Source organism: Syngnathoides biaculeatus, chromosome 4 (assembly GCF_019802595.1).
Source record: "Syngnathoides biaculeatus isolate LvHL_M chromosome 4, ASM1980259v1, whole genome shotgun sequence".
NCBI classification, from domain to species: domain Eukaryota; kingdom Metazoa; phylum Chordata; class Actinopteri; order Syngnathiformes; family Syngnathidae; genus Syngnathoides; species Syngnathoides biaculeatus.
The window spans coordinates 16557233-16578660 of record NC_084643.1 but is presented as its reverse complement, the minus strand read 5'-3'; the positions used below and the strand labels follow the sequence as shown (position 1 = coordinate 16578660).

The 21428-nt window shown below is 41.6% G+C and overlaps 1 protein-coding gene across 3 annotated transcripts in view; it reads left to right on the top strand.

Moving 5' to 3' along the window:
* The first annotated feature begins 605 nt into the window (after nucleotides 1-605).
* The window catches only part of LOC133499641 (protein crumbs homolog 1-like), a 40583-nt gene continuing 19760 nt past the window's right edge, over nucleotides 606-21428 (top strand). Inside the window, exons 1-8 of one of the 3 annotated variants that reach the window (XM_061817880.1) lie at nucleotides 606-797; nucleotides 3592-3754; nucleotides 17032-17316; nucleotides 17614-17727; nucleotides 18031-18226; nucleotides 19688-19827; nucleotides 20520-20705; nucleotides 20779-20892. In XM_061817880.1, coding sequence (XP_061673864.1) covers nucleotides 3685-3754; nucleotides 17032-17316; nucleotides 17614-17727; nucleotides 18031-18226; nucleotides 19688-19827; nucleotides 20520-20705; nucleotides 20779-20892 — 1105 coding nt within the window. In that variant the 5' untranslated portion in view covers nucleotides 606-797; nucleotides 3592-3684. Of the gene's footprint in view, nucleotides 798-3591; nucleotides 3755-17031; nucleotides 17728-18030; nucleotides 18227-19687; nucleotides 19828-20519; nucleotides 20706-20778; nucleotides 20893-21428 lie in introns of all 3 variants that reach the window. The other 2 variants (XM_061817879.1, XM_061817877.1) reach the window with 2 other exon arrangements.

Sequence of the window (21428 nt, the reverse complement as noted above, 5' to 3'; positions counted from 1 at the left end):
GTTATTCACAAGTGGGTTGTGGGAGTGCTGGAGCCTATCCCAGATAACATGGGTAGGAAATGGACTATTACCAATAACAGGGCACATAGAAACAAACAACTCTCTGCACTCACATTCACACCTTTGGGCAATTTGGAGTCTTCAATTGACAAATGACACATATTTTTGGGAAGCAGAAGGAAACTGAATACCTGGAGAAAATCCACTTAAGGCACGGGGAGAACATGCGAACCCCATACAGATGGGGATGGGATTTTATACATGATCCTCAGAACTACAAGGCAGATGTGGTAACTAGTCATCCACTAATCATCGGGTACTTCCTTTGACCTCATGATTTTCATTTGCTCTGACATGCACTGTGAACTGTCAGGTCTTATATATTCCGTGGCGTGGCTATGCCACTGCGCTGATCGGAGCTGGCTTTAGCAGCAGCTTCCTCTTCTGCACCTCATTCAGGATGATTAGACTATGTATTTAAGCTTCGTGTGTGTGTGTCTTAGTTTGCCAGATTGTTGTTCCTTGATGTCATGTTCCTGGAGTTACACGTTCAAGTCTTTGATCCTTTGTGTACCGAACCCTGCCTCATTAATGACCTTGCCTCTTTGCCTTGTGATTCCGATACTATTCTCTGTTTTGGACTGCCTGTCTGTGTATCGACCTTGCATCAACTAAATGCTCTCCCCGTACCTCGTCTCTAATAATTAAGTCCAATCAGTATACTCAGTCACAGCTGGATTCCAGTGAAGGTGTCGAACCATCTGAATGATGATCAAAAGAAATGGATAGCACCCAAGGTAAATAGATGTCACGTTAAAGGGTCTGAATACTAGTCTGAATATGGCTGTGTGATATTTCAGTTTTTCTTTTTTAATACACTTGCAAAAATGTCAAGATTTCCTTTTTTCCCCGACAATGTGGGGTGTTCTGTGTATCTTAATGAGGAAAAAAATAAACTTAATTGATTTTAGCGAATGACTGCAACGTAACAAAGACTGAAAATTTTAAGGGGGTCTGAATAATTTCAGTACCCACAGTACAGTATATAAAGATTCCAAGGGATTGAAATATTTCACTCTTAATAGTGCTGAACAACTAAACTTGAGTAATAGTAGGATTTCCACTTTGAATGGATGCACCCATGAATACCAATAATCAACAAGTATTAGTTCACTGAGTTCACTAGGCTTTTGATAACCATCTTCTATCCATAGCAAATGACCCCATTTAATCCAGGCTCCAATGTTTAAGAGCCTCCTAGTTACTGTACAGAACGTCAAAAGTCAACTTTTAGTTAGACTTTAGAAAAAAAAGGACCATTCATCCATTGTTGCCAGAAAAAAAAAAAATCAGTTTGAGTCATAGCACGGGATTGCGTCAGTTCTCTTGGCTAAAAGAACTTGCTCTTTTGGGAAGCACGATTAAAGTCCAAATGGACACATTTAAGTATGGGACACTAATTTATGTGAACATCATTGCTCTGTACTATTAGTCAGTCTGTAAATATCTATTTAGGGTTAAACAAATATCAAGGTGGCACATATTTGAATCAAAGAATGATGCTCCCTCTTTTCAAAAGTGACACAAAGGAAACAGTTACTTAACAATTCAAAGAAGTAGCAAATAAAAAGAAAACTGATCAACTAAAGTAAGTTAAATACATAGACTTGAAAATCAACAGTCTTGATGTTGCCAGGACTTCACCCACAGGGGACTATGATATTTTTAGTATATTGGGAACTAAACCCTTGATTGACATACAGTATACTTATTTATTAAATAATGAAATTATGCTATTTAGTAATAAAATATATTTACCATAAAAGTCAGGGCCTGAAATTGTAATACTTGTGGCGCTCTGACTTTTAGTGCTTCAGAAATCAGAAAAAAAGATAATCCACTGATATCGAATTCATTTCCATGCATTTTTACATTTATATTGTATGCCTGTGATAAAATAATAACAGTGAACATTCTGAAAATCTCTTTCTGACTGCCCTGTTTCAAAATAAAAAATATGAGTGACAAAAACAGCTTCAAATCCCCCATAATGTGATAGGGTGCACAGTAACTGACTGCTTAGATTGTCTACCTCACAGTTGTGAAGTCTGGGGTTCAAATCCCGGCCCTGCCTGTGTGCATGTTCTCCCCGTGCCTGTGTGGGTTTTCTCTAGGCACTCTGGTTTCCTCCCACATCCCCAAAACATAGATTAATTTGAGACTCTAATTAGCTTTTAAGTGTGAGTGTTAACGTTTGTTTGTTTGTATGTGCCCTGTGATTGGCTGGCAACCGCTTCAGGCTGTACTCTGCCTCTTGCCCAAATATTACTGGGATAGGCTCTGGGATTCCCGCGGCCCTTGTGAGGATAAGCAACAACAACAACAAAAATAGATGGCTAATGGAATGATGTGTGTTTATCATGTTTCTGTGTCTGCATTGTCCCAACCAAGCTCTTCAGGCCTGCTCTGTGGAAAGCCAACCTGCCTGAGACAACATGTCACCCGGCCTATTTCTCTATTGTCTAACAGCTTTATAGAATGCAGCAGCTTTTCTCTGAGGAATGTGGGGCTGCCGTGACCTCACTAGCCACCATGTTGGATGTTGAAGGTGATGAAATGGCAAAGCCCGTCTCTCCCAAATGCCTGTTTCTCTCTCTATGTTAAATTAACTATTCTGTTGCCGTGAAACGCGGCAGGAGGGAGTTCATGCTGGGTTTACGATCTGGGAGAAGGGTAGGAGTGAATGGGTTCCACAGTTGAGTCCACCAAATAAATCCCCCCCACACACTTCTAAAACAGAGGGGTGGGTTTTGATGTGGACTACGGAGCAACGATCCATTGATCCAAGATTCACAATCTTACAGTCATAATATTGAACTGGGATCCTGGCCCAGGTCCCGTGGGAGCTGCCGCACTAGAGCAAACATGTCAGTGGAGATCAGTGAGCACACATCAACTCAAAAAGCTGCCAGGAGTGCACGGTGACATCAATGAACAAAATAGTTTGATTCTTGGAAATTATTATCTGTATTTCAAAAAGACATTAATGTTGAACATCTGTGAAATAACCCCGTGACCCTGAACAGGATAAGCACTTATCGAAAATGGATCATACAACAAAGCCTTACTTTAAACCACATCATGTATGCGTCCTAAATATTCAGCCTCAGTTGCAAACAGGCATCTCTATTAACATCTCCAATCATAAATCAATCTGAAATTGACATGTATATGTACATGTATATGTTGAGTGCCTTGTAGAACATGGTTGGTTCGGCACTATTTGATATTACAAAATGTAAAAAGTCCAATTTAATTCAAAGATGTACAACACTACAAAGGGGAGGGAGTTATATTTATTGAACGTGAACACAGTGGGTGGAGTTCAGTCCTGAACTCCATTTCATGTTTTCCTTGTGTCACTCTGCTGGGGTGATCATTCTGATTTACTCTGTCCCAGTTTGTTCCCCAGAGAGACTACTCGTGCACACATGCCGATTGCTCAAACAAACACAACACGCAACACCTATTAGTGCCCAAAGTGGTCAGACATGGAGGAGCTGGTTCTGACTCTCAGCTAACTTTGTACAGCATGGATGGAGCTCTGCAGCATGCTGGATGGAGAACCTGAGGAGTGACAACATAGTGCGACACTAATTGGAAACTTGTGCAGCCTGCATTGCCATGGAGTTAGGAAAAGTTTGGTCCAGACATCAGAGGACACTGCTGATCACCATGATGATGTTCAAACTGGGTAAGGCTTTCCATGTTCTTTGGCAAGAGCGAAAATTTCTTACTATGGCATAATTTATTTGTGGCATCTCTAGGCCATTTAGAAATAGTAAATTTTATTTGAGTAGTGCATTAATAATCAGAGATGTAACAAAATTAGATGCGTTAAGGCATCATTGAAGTCATTGATGCAATGTCTCCAGCCACTGCAGCATCACACAACATTTGAGTTGTAACTGCAAACAATTTTGAATTTGTACACACCTTTGAGAAAGTAATTCTCTGACAAAAGTAGTAACTTCTTCATGTGTGCTGAACTAGTTTACAAATAAAGCATCTAAGTAGCAATATTTTCACCTGGATTATCTCCACCAGTACCATGGTGTGTGCGGGGGTTGGTGTTGAGACTTTGCTGGGCGACCTCTCCACCTTTTGAAAACCACGCTGACCCATTTTCCCCGTGACCCTCATTTGTGTGCAGCGTCTAAACCTCATTTAAATGGTGGTGAATCGAAGGCAGGGACAGGCTGGGTGGCATTGTTAAATATCACCATGGTAACGATCTGAGCGTCTGGGTGGACTGCTTCACTTTTTTTCTTTTTTTGTCTCGCTCCTAAATGGGGGGTAGTGATGGGAATTAAGACACATGCCTAGTCCTGAGACCCAGAGTTATGAAGGAATTAAACACAAATAATCCCCAAAATGTCTTGGATTATGTTCGCTGTAAAAGAGTACTATTAAAAAACCATGTAAACAACCAAAACAGCAAAACGTTTGCAGGATATATATGAATAAAAAAATAATTACAAAAAAAAAAGAGGCATTATATTCAAAAAAAGCCTTGAGGATCCAGGCTCTAAAGCAGAAACCTCCCTCTTCTCTTTGGATCTGTTGATCTGCCATCTGCAGATGACTCAGTCAAGCACAGGTGCATTAAATCTTAGCAGCAAAAAACTCTGACTAATCCAACTTTAATGTGTTCTAAAGAAAAAAACACAAATACATGACACGCTGTTGGATCTATGGAACTGGTAGATGTTCATAATGTATTCAATGCTAAATGAGTGCACAGAGGCGAAGCAACAATGAGTGTCAGCAATTATTGATATTTTTCACATTTAAATACTGGATATGAAACTAAAATGTTAAAATTGAATCAAACATACTGTATGCTGCCACATGCACATTGTTTAGACAAAAACATTAGATAAGGCATTAGACAATTCAGTTTACACAAGGGACAAAAGCATGCATGCCACTGTCTGACTCAATGTGTAACCGTGACTGATTCAGAGGATTTGTGCATTTGTGCATAAAGCAAAGCAGCCACCTGCTGTGGAGACTTTGGAGCTCAACCCAGAAGACCTGCCAATGTCTGATGGAGAAGAAAATGGCTCAGGGCTCAACTCGTTGGCTGGGGGCTTCCCCCTCTTGAAGTCAGAGCACCAATGTTTCCTCTCCCTCTCTAGCAAAACTCTGATTCTGTTGATGTGATTGGATACCCGCAAGGAATTTTAGCTCATTCTGCAATACCAATATAATGACAATTACATACGGTATACAGGAGAAATACACCATCCCTTTTTCGCCAATTGCTGAGTTCACACTGACAACACTGTACATGTACATGCGTAGCATATTTCTTTTCAGTCTAAATACAAGAGGCAGTCATAAACTAATGTGCCAAATTTAATTTAACTTCCTAACATATATATTTTTTTGTAAATTATTGTTGGATCCCCGTCAGAAGCAGAGAGCTGTGATTTGAATTTCTTGCTTTGGAAGGAGAACCACCTCAAAACATTTTCAAAAGGGTGCACTTTGTGAATGTGAAAGTTGCAACAGCACAGTCACAAAATTGGTTTCCAGAATTAAAGGCCAAAAACAAGAACCTGCTCTGAGTGACCTTCAAACCAAGCAAGAGTGGCAGAACATCTTCAGCACTTCATCCTGGGAATAGTGCTCGGGTCGAGCCACTGATAAAGAAGATCCTAAATTATGTCACTACTATAGTATGTCATCAATGATGACATAACCCTAATCCCACTCACATTCTGCAGCTTTTTCAAAACAAAACATTAATTGGACACTCTAAATTAACCCTTGGTGTGATTGTGAGTGCGGCTGTTTGTCTATAGGTGCCCTGTGATTGGCTGGCAACCAGTTCAAGGTGTACCCTGCCTTCTGCCCGTTGACAGCTGGAATAGGCTCCAGGGTTGCTCCAGTGCTCCCCGGAACCCTTGTGGGGATTAGCAGCTAAGAAAATGGACGGGTGGATGGATAATTACGGTGGCTCCTGAGAGAGCTCGTTTGCAACGGAGATCTTGTTTTTACCTAGTTATGAGCTGCTAACTAATTTTTATTTTTTATTTTTTTTTTTTTAGTAAATATCAAAATAATCCCAACTTCTCCGCTGAATAGATGACAGATCTCAATCTGGATAAAGGACAAAACATTGTAACTTAGCTGTTCTGAGTAAATGCAGTCCACAAGTATACACCTAATGGGAATATATCATTCATTCGTACATTTATACATTTTCAGAGCTGCTTATCATGACAAGGGTCACAGGAGTGCTGGAGACTAGCCCAGCTATCATTGGGCTGGAGGCGGGGTACGCCCAGCCAATTGCAGGGCACATAGAGATAGACAACAGTCACACTCACAATCAAATCAATCAAATCAAAAGCCTTTAATGTCATTATATCCTGTGCATACAACAAAATGCTGAGTGCTTCTCTAAAAGGTGCAAGGTTCAATAAAACAGAATAAAAATCGAAGAACATTTTAGGTAAAAACAATAGATAAATCATTAAGGCACAGTTATTGCTGAAACAAATAAATAAATAAACAAAAGTGCCGTTGCAAAATATTCCATTACAGTACTGTTATGTTCAGTGCTTTTTGAGTTCAAGGCCCTAAGTGGCTAAGAAAATGGATGGATGGAAGTTTAAACATGATTATTTCAGAAAAGAAAAGGAATTATTCATAGGTTAAATTAAGTTGGAGTCATTGGAGTAGCGGTACACTTGCTTGACTTTGGTGCAGGCAGCATGGTTTCAGAACCCACTCAGTGACTGTGTGCCCTGTGACTGACTGGTGACCAGTTCAGGGTGTAGTCAGTCAGCCTTAGCCAAAGTTAGCTGGGACTCAATGAAAAATGTTTTTCTGCTTGCATCACACCCCCGAGAGCCATACACCCCACCGTAATTGGTAGGCTCGTCAGCTCCGCACGCAACACTGTAAAAGTACCATTCATAAAAATCTTGAGGGCTAACTTTAAACTTTCATAGTAAGGTGTGGGCCAAAAAATGTCATGTTGGGTGAAAATACCACCTCGGCCACCAGTTTGAGACCCCTGATCTAGATGAATAGACGTCACAATTTTTATTTACTGTAATTTTAATTTCAGTGGCCCAATACTTAAAAGTCCAAATGCGATCAATGTGGTTTTTTTTTCATAATCTTTGATGTCCTTTTCACAGGTTTGGGTTGAAAAAAAACATCATGCCCTTTTTCTCGATATTCTAGTTGGTCTGTTACACATGGCAATTGAGAAGACCAAAATTCTCATTCATATTTGATAAATAAATAAGATTTGCTCTGTTTAGATTGTTGTTATGGTTCAAAAGAGTTTTACTCTGGTCTCTGGCACTAAAATGGTGTCTTGTGTTTTGTGGCGACCAAGTGTTCACAGCGACGTCATGTTTGGATCCTTCTATGTGGGGTCTTACTATCATTGTGAAGCAGAATATACCAGGCATGCATTGTTGGCCCACTAATAGGGAAAGTGAGCTGAAATGGGATTTGGGTGGAAATAAAAGAGAGGAGAAAATTTTGAATGGCTCCATTCCACTTGAACATAACTGACACCTGACACTTATTGCGGTGCGCAATTTGGCAATGGTGACAGCGAATGTTGCTATTTAATTCACAATTAGATTATAAATCATGAATATATATATATAAAACTTCTATACAGTATACCTTATTGCAAGAGTGGTCTTAGAATCCCCCCCCTTTTTTTAATTTTTATTGTCATTTATTGACTGAACTTTTGTCCTGTAATTGCATATGTTGGCAGTGAGTGTACAATATTAAACAAAAATGCCTTTGCTACATTATTAGCATTTGCAATCAGCATTAGCAAACTTGCAATAGTATTGCAACAAATACTGAAACCAGCACTGTACTGAGGCATTTTGTTAGGGTTAGGCTATCTTTTTTTTTAAGTACCGGTGGAACAAAATTATCGAAAAGTAAATGAAAAATTACACCAACTCTAATCTACCAGGTGGCACATATCTTCTGTGAACATGTTAGCATGCATGAGCATTAGCCACTGCGAGGTAACCTCAAGAGTCCGTGACTCTCGAGACTATGTGGGCAAAGTCATGTAGGTTTGGTTGTATGTGTTATTTTGTATGTACAGTGGAAACTTGACAGTCACTGCACAGAAGTGTCAGTGTTAGCTGCAGCACAGCGAAAGCACCTTAAGGATTAGATGACAGCACTGGTCCACGTGACACCCCAACTTGGAGCGCTCTAACTCAAACACAGGCTACACTCCTCGTCGGAGACCACTACGGAAACTGGGGAATTTGAGAAGAATAGAAATCCACTGGAATGCAAAAGGAAAACCACCTTTTATCTAAGTGGAGGAAAAATGTCCATATTTTTAGGGTCGTTGTTCCACACCCAATTTAAATGACCATTGTGCTGAGTGGGTGCACAATGTATGCTTGAATACCCCCCGTCCCAAATACACAGATTTAAGTATTCATGAATTCCTTGGAAATATTCATTTTTCTATTAATTTTGCATAATGATTATCGTCATCGAAGTCACAGTCATTCTGGAACCTATCCCAGCTACCTTTGGGTGAGAGGCAGGGTACACCCTTAACTGGTTGGCAACAAATCTCTGGGGACAAAGAAACAAACAACCATTTACTTACATTCACACCTAAAGGCAATTTAGACTAACTTAGCATGAATGTTTCTAGGATGTGGGAGGAAACTGGAGAACCTGAAGAAAACCCATCCAGGCACAGGTAGAACATGCAAAGTCCATACAGGCGGGACTGGGATTTGAATCCAGAACATGGGAACTGTGAGGTAGATGTGCTAACCATTCACCCACTGTGCCACCCTCCATGATTAATATTTTTTAAAAATGCTTTTAATCAGCATTAGCTATCATGCAGTTGTGTCTTAAAAAACACATAGAGACCCTTGGCATTTTTGGCAACGTTTATCAGTGGCCCAACAGTGTGTCTCTCTCTATTATATGTCCGTGTGAAACATTGGTTCAGTGGCACAAACATGTTTCCAGGCGGAACTATTGTTTCATTTGTTCAAAAAAAATGTTTGTTGATTTATTTATTTGAGTCATTTAATTCATTTTTCTTCCCATCCTTACTTTATATATTGTATGTTGACAGCAGCTAACACTCGCTTGCTTAAAACTTGGAAATGCTCTGGTGCTGTTCAGCTGAGTTAAGAGGTTTGGTACAAACCATAAAGTGGGAAGGCATGTCAATAATTACTGATTATATACACTAATACACGGTCTGATCTTCTCTGTCTAAAGTCATTTGCTGTTTATTGCCCTTTGCATCCTATCAACAAACCACATAGTTGTCTACTTAAACCAAGTCACAGTCTTATTTTGACTTTTGTCAATAATAAAATAGTTGAAAAAAATGATTTTTATGGTATGGACCCTTAAATCAACATTGGGGTGATTGGCAAATGCAGCAAAATTAATGAATCAGTTCCATTCTACACAGTAGTAGTAGTAGTTGAAAGGACACATTGTAGTCTGGACAGTGTCAGTGGCTGACAACTTCTACCTGCTGGCAGTAACCAGTTCTGCTCAACGTTATCTCTGTGCTGATATAGTCGCGGTACCATTCAGTGCCAAGGATCAAGCTTGTCTCACCATAACCATGATCTACTGCGTGCTCTGTAATTCTGGGGGATGGGGTGTGTCTAGGAGGTGCTGTTATCATCTCCTTGGAATGTGTGAGGGGTTGATGGGGTCTGGATGGAGGGGTGTAGTGTGAGGAGATCCTTGCAGCTGCTGTCAGCCCTTCTCTCTCTATGAAGATCAATGACATTACAAATTGAACAATTTAAAGTATACGTTACCCCTAAGGATTTCCTTTGTACAGGTGTACAGGGTGGTCTTTAGTATAATTTAACAATATGTGTCTCGCAGCAGTAAAATGGTAGCTCAGAAGGATGTGAAGAAATGATGCAAGGTGAAGGAAATAACACATCTTTAAAGCTTCCAGCTGAGATAAGGGGAAAAAACATAAACACCTTCACAACTAGATAATTAACACACAATATGGCATTCAGTTAGTTCACACATTCCTTTACAGCACTCAACTGAAAATAGAAATTTTAGTAGTTGTATGACTTGTGATGTATCTATCCCACACATGCAGGGGAGAGTCTGATGTGAAGAGTTATGGTAGATAACGAAAGTAAGACAGTGGAATTATGAATTAGGAAACTGTTTTTTGGAAGATATGAAGTCATTTTTTCGGTTATTTGGGGTGGGGGGACGAATGGTTTGTAGCTGCTATTAGATGAGTTGTGGAATTAAACACTTTCCACAGAAATTTAAAAATAACTATGAATTTCTTGTTGGTAGAACAGGGAAAGTGTCAAAGTGGCACAGTCTATAGTAGTCCATATCCTTCTATTCCCTTTATCAATTTTCCACACGACTTGTCTTCACCAGGGTCACATGTGAGCTGGAGCCTATCCTAGCTGACATAGGGCCAGAGACCAGGTACACTCTGCCTAGCCTGGTTGCAAGTCAAATGCACACAGTTCTGTACACAAACAATTACCAATGATCAGGTTCACACATTTAGAAAAGATAGTCTTCAATTAACATGATTATGCACATTTTTGAAACGTAGGAGAGAGCTTTAGAAATCGCCACACAAGCTGGCCGGGACATCTTGAGAGTAAGAGAGAGTAGTTTTAAACATTAAAAAAAGACAGCTTTGCAACTTGTGTAAGAATAACAAATCACACAATCTCCCTTTTCAAAATGGAAATCTGATAAGTGACTCAACAGCAACCTCTGTCAAGACCTGTTTAACCCTTTCATCGTGTCCAGGTTAAATTTGACCCACCTTGACATTTAAGGGCAAGACAAATAGCCCAAATGTATTTTTTCACCTAGAAATTTTGTGACTTGTTCCTAAAGGGACCAAAAATAAAAATAATCATGATAAAAATACTGAAAAAGTCATCCTCTGGTACAAATGGCAAAAGGTGTTTGCACACTGAAGCCAGATTTTAGTTTAAATGTATATACAATACTTTTAATGGGAAAATGCTCTCTGTATTCACAAGGGATTTTGAAACAGTTCAACGATCTGTCTTTGTTTCCACCACATTTGCACAAGTTCCTGCAGAAACATATACTTGTTAATTGTTGAAGAGTCCTTAGGGGTATTTTCAAACAGTGCAAGAGGTAGAATGATCATATATATATATATATATATATATATATATATATATATATATATATATATATATATATATATATATATATATATAAGTAACAAATAAAGAAAAGCAATTCATACAGGGATCAGAGAGTGACTTGGCACAGGGTCAAGATCAGGACCTTCAAAAACAAATACCTCCAAGAGCAATGTTTACACTACACTTTTTTGTCATTCTGATTAAAAACATTGCGATTGAAGAACAGAATTGGTGACAAAGGAAAGCCTTACCCAAGTCCAACTTTCACTGTAAACGAGTTTGACTTACTGCCTGCAATGCTGACCAAACTCTGACACCAGTCGTAAAGGGACCGAACAGCCCGTATCAGAGAGTTTGGTACCCCATACTCCCAAAGGACCCCAACAGGACTCCCTGAGGGTCCTTAAAATTTCTGCCAATCCAGAGGCACTGTCTCTGATGTCCATGCAATGTTGAGCAAAGTTCTGTCGGAGGTGGGATTTGAACTCCCTTCTGACAGGGGATTCTGTCAGTCATTCTCAGCAGACCCACACAATACATCTCGGCCTGCCCCGTGGGACTGGCCTCTTCCTTCATCATTGGAGCCAACTCACCACCAGGTGGTGATCATGGACAGCTCTGTCCCTCTCTTCACCCGAGTGTCCAAGTCATGCACTTGCAAGTACAAAGACACAACCACAGAGTCAGGTGCAGTGTGATCTAGCCAGTGGCCGAAGGTTGGGACCTTGGCGATCCGATCCCCGGCTAGAGAAATTGTCTCTAGGAACATAGAATATCACCTATCTGGCAGGGATGGAGCCCGAGCTGGTGTGTGAGGTCAAGAAGTTCTAACAAGATATCGTCGGAGTGACCTCTACACACCGCTTGTAGTCCTACAAGTCCTCTTGAGAGGGGTTGGAGTCTTTTCCACTCTGGAGTTGCCCATGGTTACAGACGCCGAGCAGGTATGAGTGTACTTATTACTTCCTGGCTCGGTGCCTGTACTTTGGGGTTCACCCCAATGGACAGGAGGGTACCCTCCCTCCACCTTCAAGTGGAGGGACTGGTCCCTACTATTGTTTGTGCCTAGGCACCAAAGAGCAGTTCAGAGTACCCACCCTTTTTGGAATCCTTAGAGGGAGGGCTTGATAGCGCTCCCTCTGGGGCCTCCATCATTCTGCTGGGGGACTTCAATACTTACGTAAGTAATGACAGTGAGACCTGGAATGCGGTGATTGTGAAGAATAGCCATCTCCCCCCCCGATCAGAACCTGAATGGAATATGCATCATAGGTGAATTGAAGTCTTTAAATTACCCGTTGATATAATTCCGGTTGCAAGTGGTTGTTTATATGTGCCATGCAATTGCCTGATGACCAATTCAGGGTGTACCTCACCTCTGTCAGGGGCATGGTCAGGCCACTGACCTGGGTGGAGCTACCGCTGGCAGCAGCTCCGGTGCCACCACAGTCGAGTCAAGTCTTGTTTTTTGCCTTAAAAGTAATTCAACCAAGTTACCATGTTTTTAGACCTTTCCTGTTGCCTCGTGTTTTTTTTTTGCCTCTGCCTTTTTTGGGCTGCTTACCTGTGCATGACCTTTGTCTTGAATAGAGCTCGTGCATGAGACGTCACCATTTTCACGGCACCGTATTGCCTGTCAAAGAGAGCTGCTCGGCATTGTGGGAGACATTGAACTGGAGGACAATATTTACAATACCCGAGACCTGTTGTGCTGTTGGTTGTCACGAAAGATGAGACAGATATTCAAAGAGATCATTCTATAGCATACCAGCTCAAAAGACCAGAAAAAAATCGATGGATTTCGGCAATTAAACGTGATGGCTTGTGCCCAACCAAATACACACGCTTGTGTAGCGATCACTTCATTTCAGGTAGGAGTTATTCTTAATCTCAAATAACGAAGTATTTATAATGCCAAATTGACTCATTTGAGAACAATGCGTGTTTAAAAAAAACGTCTGTCGCAGAGAGGTTCAAAGGTGTGTGTGCGTGTGTGGCCGCAATATGCTTCCGTGTACAGAGGCCCCGATTCCCCGTCCTTTTTTTTTTTTTTTGCAATCATAGTTAATGAATGTGGTTTTACACAAACAAGGGGTCATTTATTTAAATATTGGTATTTGTATTGAATACCAGCTGAAAAGATCGATGGATTTTGGCAAAGGTTAATGTGTAGTCGAATACGCTTCCTTGTTCATGAGCCGTCAACCCGCTGTCATTTTTTTTCAATGATAGCTAATGAATGTGAGTTTGTGCAGAACCAGTGGCCATTTATTTCAAAATTGGTATTTGTATTGAATAGCAGTTGAAAATGTCGATGGATTTCGGGAAAGGTTAACGTGTAGCCGAATACGCTTCCGCGTTCATGAGCAGTCTCCCCGTTGAGAATAGAAGTATTTGTATGCGTCCAGACTTTTATACGCTTTCAAACTTTTCTGTGTAAATCTCAACGACTTACTCATCAGATACACGTGTATATGCAGTTGTCCAAGACAAGCGGAAGCGAATTAACAGTCCAATTTCTTATCGGTGAAAACATCGACTTTGGCATTAAATATAGGCCCGCTATGCCAAGTTTCTCTCATTTTTCCACGTACCTTTGTTTATTATCACCTACATGTTTAACGGTATCGGACAAAACTCTGGGCGTCATGCTATAAGACATATTTCGTGAGGGGGCAACTTCTTTGATCTTGCTCCCGCAGGGGCAACGCAGAGTGGCGGATTACGCCATTGAGTTCCGCATTAGAGCGGCAGAAAGCTGGTGGAAAGCGAAAGCCCTCCTCGATGGGTTCTTTCAGGGGCTCTCGCCTGGTATTCAACGCCACCTCGTCGCAGTGGAACTGCCCACCAACTTGGACTCGCTCATCCCCCTTGTCTTGAGGATCGACCAGAGACTCACTATACAGTGGAGGGTCGACACGCTACAGGGAGACGCCCAATGGAATCTTTTGCCACAGGCCACATGCCAACCAGTCCACGCTGCCGAGACGGATCCCATGGAAGTCGAGGGGGTCCACGGCTCCCCCGAGGAACGGCAACGATGCTGGCGAAAGGGTCGGTGTTATTACTGCGAGCAGTTGGGCCACCTCGTGGCTCGCTGTCCTGTCAAACCCGCACGACCCACACTCAAGGTGTCCAGTGAGTGAGTATTAACTACCGGGGGCGGTTTGACAGTCTCTCTGCTTCAGGTTACCCTAAGCGCTAGCGGATGGTCATGTATGGCAATGGCATTTCTTTCTCTGAAGCTCCCCAGAACAATGCGTGTCCACCCGACATTCCATGTGAGCCTGCTTGAGCCGGCTAGATCATCTCTATTGGTCCCTCCAGCCGATCCCCCTCTCCCCCCCGCATGGTTGATGGAGGCCTAGTTTATTCGATGCGCCAGCTCCTGTCATCCCGCCACCGTCGGAGGGGTATCCAGTATCTGGTGGACTGGGAGGGTTATGGTCCCGTGGAACATTCATGGATCCAATCCCGGTTCGTGGTCGATCCCAAGCTCATCAGTGACTTTCATGCCTCCCACCCTGAGGCGCCTGGGCCATCCGTTTTCTTAGCCTCTTATCCCCACAAGGGTTACGGGGAGTGGTGGAGCCTATCCCAACTGTCAACGAGCAGGAGATGGGGTATACCCTGAACTGGTTGCCAACCTATCACAGGGCACATCGAGACAAACAGTCGCATTCACAATCACACCTCGAGGCAATTTGGAGTGTCCAATTCATGTTGCATGTTTTTGGGATATGGGAGGAAACCGGAGTACCCAGAGAAAACCCACACAGGCACGGGGAGAACATGCAAACTCCACACAGGCAGGTCCGGGATTGAACCCGGGACCTCAGAACTGTGAGGCCACTGCTTTCCATCTGATCCACCATTCCACCTAAACGACCATATTTTATATATTGTTAAAGAAATACTTCCCTTACCGTCAACCAAAAGTGAGCTTTTAAACTTTTTGAAAGGGAAACATACTGATACATTTTCACTAATTTCTTGAAAACAGAGAAAGCTATGACATTGTAATTAACTGATTAAGCATGCCAGAACTGCAATGTCCATCCATCCATTTTCTGAGCTACTTCTCCTCACAAGGGTTGCAGAAGTGCTAGACCTATCGCAGGTATCATCAGGCAGGAGGCACTGAACTGGCTGTCAGTCAATCGGAGGCCACATAAAACAATCATTGACACTCACAATCATACTTTAAGGGCGATTTACAGTCTCCAAATCATGCATGTTTTTGGTATGTGGGAGGAAATTGGAGTGCCCGCAGAAAATCTGTGAGATAAATCTGATCTGTGCATCGTTTGATTCTTTGTAGACATTGAAATTTTGAAATGGACAGCAGAAAGCACAAATGGTAATATTTGAAGGGGCAACCCAGTGCTTTGCATGAACAGTGTATCCAATAGGTCATGTAATATGTACCCTATTTTGACAATGTGATGTTGAATCCTCTCTCATTTAATAGTGTTTTGAGAAGATTTTTATCGACAATTATGAATTTCCATTTTTGCGAGTCACATGATCTACGTGAGCGTATGTGTCATGGACCATGCCGTTCCAAATGCTGGATTACATGGGACAAAATCACACCCAGCTAATTTCTCGGATGATCATCATCTGATGAAGAAATATCAGTATCGGTTGATCGGGAAGACAGAGGAATACTTCCATACAGATTTGAACCTGTGGTTGTAATTAATGTTGTAATATTTGGATGGTTCTTTGGGTGGAATGACATGGAGTCTGACTACTCAGAGGCCTACGCGCGACATAAATGCGTAAATAAAGGCACCTGGGAGCTCCGGGTCGGTAGCCGCAGATGGTTCTTGGACGGGAATGATGTGTAGTCTGACGAGCGAGCTCCGGCGGTCGGCCTTTAGCCGAGCTTTGACGTCTGTCTCGTGTGCCCAGCTAACAAAGCGGGCGGCGGCGGTTCACGTGCCGAGCTTCCAGGCGTAGGAGGCTGTTAGCCCCGGACCTCTGCCACCACCGAAACTCGACCGTGACTTCGCGTCATTCCACTTGAAGAACCATCCAAATATTCAACATTAATTACAGCCACAGGTTCAAACCTTTATGGAAGTATTCATCTGTCTTCCCGATCAACCGATACTGCTATTTCTTCATCAGATGAGGATAAATCTGAGAAATCAGCACTGGGCATAATGGTGTCCCATGTGAGCGTTAGGAACGCACGGTCCACATCACATACGCCCATGTAGATCATGTGACTTGCAAAAATGGCTGCGCCCCTGAAAATTCATAATTGTCGATAAAAATCTTCTCAAAATACTTTTAAATGAGAGAGGATTTAACATCACATTGTAAAAATAGGGTACATATTACATGACCTGTTGGATACACTCTTCATGCAAAGCACTGGATTTCCCCTTTAAGTACCGAGCAGTACCAAATTTGTATTTGTGTGTATAGTGGAGAAACTTTGAGACAATTGTGAGTGACTTTGCAGATGGTGAAAGAGTTTATGTTCCCGCATCCAGCACGAATACTGTATGGACGTCTGCAGGGTTACAAACTGTACTTACAGTAACACACCTTGTCTAGCCCCAATTTTCATGAATAGTACGGACTATTGTCTAAAGTTTCCTTTAAGAAGAATAGAATTTAACACAACACAAAAGTAACACACACAACACAAAAGTCCAGTTCTGCTCCACATTGTAACAGTTGTTAGTGTAGTGTATCATCGTGTTATTATGTATTTTGTACAAATTGAGCTAATTAAGTCCTCACTATATCTATGTAATTTTATTTCCAGGTTTTCTGTGTACAGCAGCAGCAGACAAATGCCTCTCATCTCCCTGTAATAATGGCGCCACCTGTATTGAACATCTGGGTGACTATGTGTGCCTTTGTCCCAAAGAACCAGTATGGTACATGGGCAAAAACTGTGACGAACTGTATGACGCTTGCATCTTGGCACCTTGCACCAACTGTACCAGCAGTCTCGGAACTGGCAGTTTCACATGCCAATGTCCGGATGGCTTCACAGGCCTCAACTGCACCCAGGATGTAGACGAGTGTGCGAGCAACCCTTGCAAAGGTATCAGGTCTTACTGTGTCAACAGAATTGATGCCTATTCATGCCACTGTCCATATGGATTTGGAGGTGAATACTGTGAGTCTCATGTCACCACTTGTTCAGAGGAAATATGCCACAATGGGGGAACCTGTATTGACAGTCCTGACATTGGACATCATTGTCAGTGTCATGGTGGATACCACGGGACCAACTGCGAAAAAAATATTGATGAATGCGAGTCTGCACCCTGTCAAAATGGTGCCATTTGTAAAGATGGCATCAATGCCTACCAGTGTTTCTGTGTGCCTGGATTTCAAGGCTTCCACTGTGACTTGGACATAAATGAATGTGCCTCCACACCATGTCAAAATAATGGCACATGCTGGGATGAAGTGGACAATTACATCTGTGATTGTGTTGAAGGCTTCAAAGGTAGGGAAAACAGGAGTACAACACTCTGCAACAGCCCAAACCTAATTTTTATGTGAATTGCAGTAAACATTACCCAAATTGTAAGAATATATATTGTTGACTATATTTGCCGAATAATGGCGTTAATGTACTGTAAATGGATCCTATTCTAATGTACATCAAGTGACATCAAATACATGTGTCGGTGTTCAAGTCGTTTAATGTGTTGTGGTGCTACTGTCCATCTGTGTTTTTGTTTTGAGTTATTAAAATAAGTTAAGTATGTTGTCAATCTTCTGTCTTGGCCTGCTACCATTCCTACAGGGCTTAGCTGTGAGGTAGAGATTGATGAGTGCGAAGTACAACCCTGCCAAAATGGTGCTGCCTGCCGAGACTATGTTGCCACTTACATATGTGAGTGTATGGATGGCTTCCAGGGTCAAGACTGTGAGGTCAACATTGATGAATGTGCCAGCATGCCATGTCTGAATGATGGCAGGTGCATTGACGGGGTCAACAGGTAGGGTCCACTCAAACACACACATCATACAATATTGCATCATGTGCTTAAATTGGTCTTAACTTGGCCATATCACACTAACACCACATAAACATCCATCCATCCATCCACCATCCATATTCTATGCTGCTTATGCTCACAAGGGTCACGGGAGTGCTGGAGCATATCCCAACTGTCATCAGATATGAGGCAGCGTACATGGAGACAGACAACAGTCACACTCACAAGCCCACCCAGGGGGAATTTAGAAAAACCACGTAGGCACAGGGAGAACATGTGATCTCCACACAGGCGGGGCCAGGATTTGAACCCTGGTTCTCAAAACTGTGAGACCAATGCTCTACAGCATGCTGCACCACATCAAAAGTTTCATGATATGTTTCCAAATGTTTTACCAAACAGCAAGTAAACTATGTACGCCTTTGAATTAAAATGTTGGTTGAGGTTCCGTTGTCCTCAAACAAATGTCTCCCAAGTTCAGACTTCAATAATGATAGGTAGGACCATTCCTCTTCACAAAATTGTTTCAGTTCAGAAATATTTTTGGTAAACTCTGGTCTGAAATTTTTTACAGATTAAGGTGAAGACTCGAACTGGGCCACTCCATAAGGCATATTTTGTTCTGTTTGAAGCCCTTAATTTATTGATTCACTTCTGTCCATTGTCATTGTCCTCTTTCAAAATATATCTTCTGTTAAGCTTCATTTGGCAAAAGGATGGTCTTATGTTCTCATGGAAAAACAGCATTTGGCATTCATTTGACTTATTTGTTTGATGATTTTAAATATCTTTTTTTATTATTGGGTACATTTAGCAGAATTATAAGATTTTGAGAAGAGGGTGGCACGGTGGAGCAACTGATTAGAGCGTTAATCTCACAGTTCTTAGCACCGCGGTTCAAATCTCAGTCCCACCTATTTGGAATTTGCACGTTTTGCACGTCCCTGGATGGGTTTTCTCTGGACACTGTTGTTTCTTAACACATTCTAAAAACATGCATTTATAGGGGACTCTAAATTGCCAGGTGTGATTGTATGTGCGATGTAGTCTCGATGTAGTCTTGGTGGCTTGATAAACTCACCAGTGTAATCTTTTAACTGTAAAAGTGACCACAGAGTGATTATTGACTATTGCGAGCTTAAGCCTATGCGCATTTGTAAAAACTGTGTGTGTGTGGGGCGGGGAACTGTCTCCTAGTCCACAAAATGAGGTCATAAAGGCATGCTTAGATGGGTTTTGTGTCACAACGGACATGCCCAGTAATTACATTAGTACAATAAAACAGGAATAGTGTTGACCGCTACATTCTGATTCAATCCATTTGCTAGTAGTTTACCCGATGATAATCAACTCTAACCAAGCAACAATGTGTAGCTTTAAATGGAAATTTTGGACTGACATGGTCATTCTGTGTTTATTGATATTTTAAAATATCCCACCTGTGTCTGTGCCCTTCCTTAGATATGAGTGTGACTGTGATGGCACAGGCTTTGAAGGTCACAACTGTGAGGAGGATATTCCTGAATGTGCTTCGGGTCCATGCCAGCATGGGGGCACTTGCTTGGAGGGCAGCAACCAGTACGATTGCCTCTGTTGGCAAGGTATACAACCTTTTTTTTGGTTTTAGTTGTGATTTGTTGATCAGGAAAACCTCTAATTTACATATACTCCCCTCCACACATTTCATTATCGATAGTGTTGTTAATGACCCATACAGGTATTATGTTGTAACTGTAAATGCCACCGTGCATCGACTGCACTTAGTCACAATATGGGTTTGGGATTAAAGGATTCTAGCTAATGTGGCTAAATACCTCTGCAGACTGGCTGTTTCCCATGCATAAATCTAAATCAACAATAGAATTAAATACTTGTGGGTCAGAAGGTATAAAAAAAACAGTTCTTAGATTCTGTGGAAAAGCTATGCGGCACTTCCAACATCCATCTTATTCAGCAATATAATACAGTACCTCAATTGAGCTGCATACAAAAGTGTTGCTGCTTGCTCATAATTGTGTTTTAAAACTTTTACACAATAAATGTATAATTTTGATTGATTTCCCTTCACAATCTTGGAGTCTCACTTGGACAATATAGAGACATTGGACACCCGTCTGTCGACATCAATCTTTTGGACACCTAATTTACAGACTTGAAAATAAACACATGGGTTGATGCTAGTAAACGATTATGTGTGCTTTATTTAACATGATAGGACACATAAATATAATAATGCCCTCCACACAGGATTTTTTTTATAAATTGATCAATGAATCAATCTCTGTGTTTTTAGGTTACAAGGGGGAGAACTGCCAGGTGGATGAAGATGAGTGTGAGCAGCACCCCTGTGAAAATGATGGTGAATGCTTCCAGCGCTCAGATGTTGACAACTATGGGGTACTCCCTGAACTCAACACAGCCAATTTTTCCTATGAAGACGCAGCTGGATTCATCTGCCACTGTCAGCCTGGATTCACAGGTAAGCAGTTTCTTGCCCTTGTTTTTTCACCAAAGCGAGTGCTGTGGATACAAACTGTATGTTGCTGTTACAGGAGAAAATTGCTCTCTCAATGTGGACGAGTGTGAGTCTGCTCCATGTCAGCATGGAGGAGATTGCAAGGATTTAGTAAACTCATATCAATGCTTGTGCTCGGATGGCTTCACAGGTAGGAGCATTTTGATCACTTCCCTGCTTAAAATACTCAAAAGTGTGAATTTTTGACCAAAAGCTCGTCAATATATTTAAAAAAAAATGTTTGGACATAACATGACAATATTTCATGAAATACGACAGAGAATGAATACAGTAGAAAACAGATTACAGAGTGTGTGCTACTGTAACTGCCCAATGGAGGAAGAAAAAAAACACAATCTTTTAGAAATTTCCAACTGCACCTGACGGCTTTGATCCTGTCGACCCAAGGAATCTTTGGTTGCCACCAACAGTAACCTATAAAACTCTTTCCCATGAAAGACAAAATAATATTTTTAAAAATCAACACCTTCTGAATTAACATCAGCTACCTCACTGATCTTTTGCTTGATGTGTGAGAGAAAGATCCTTTTTTTTTTTTTTTTGCTATGGTAATCCTGCTGAAAAGAACATCCATTTTCTGAGCCACTTATCCTCACAAGGGTTGCGGGAGTACCAGAGTCTATTCTGGCCATCATCGGGCAAGAGGCAGGCTACACCCTGAACAGG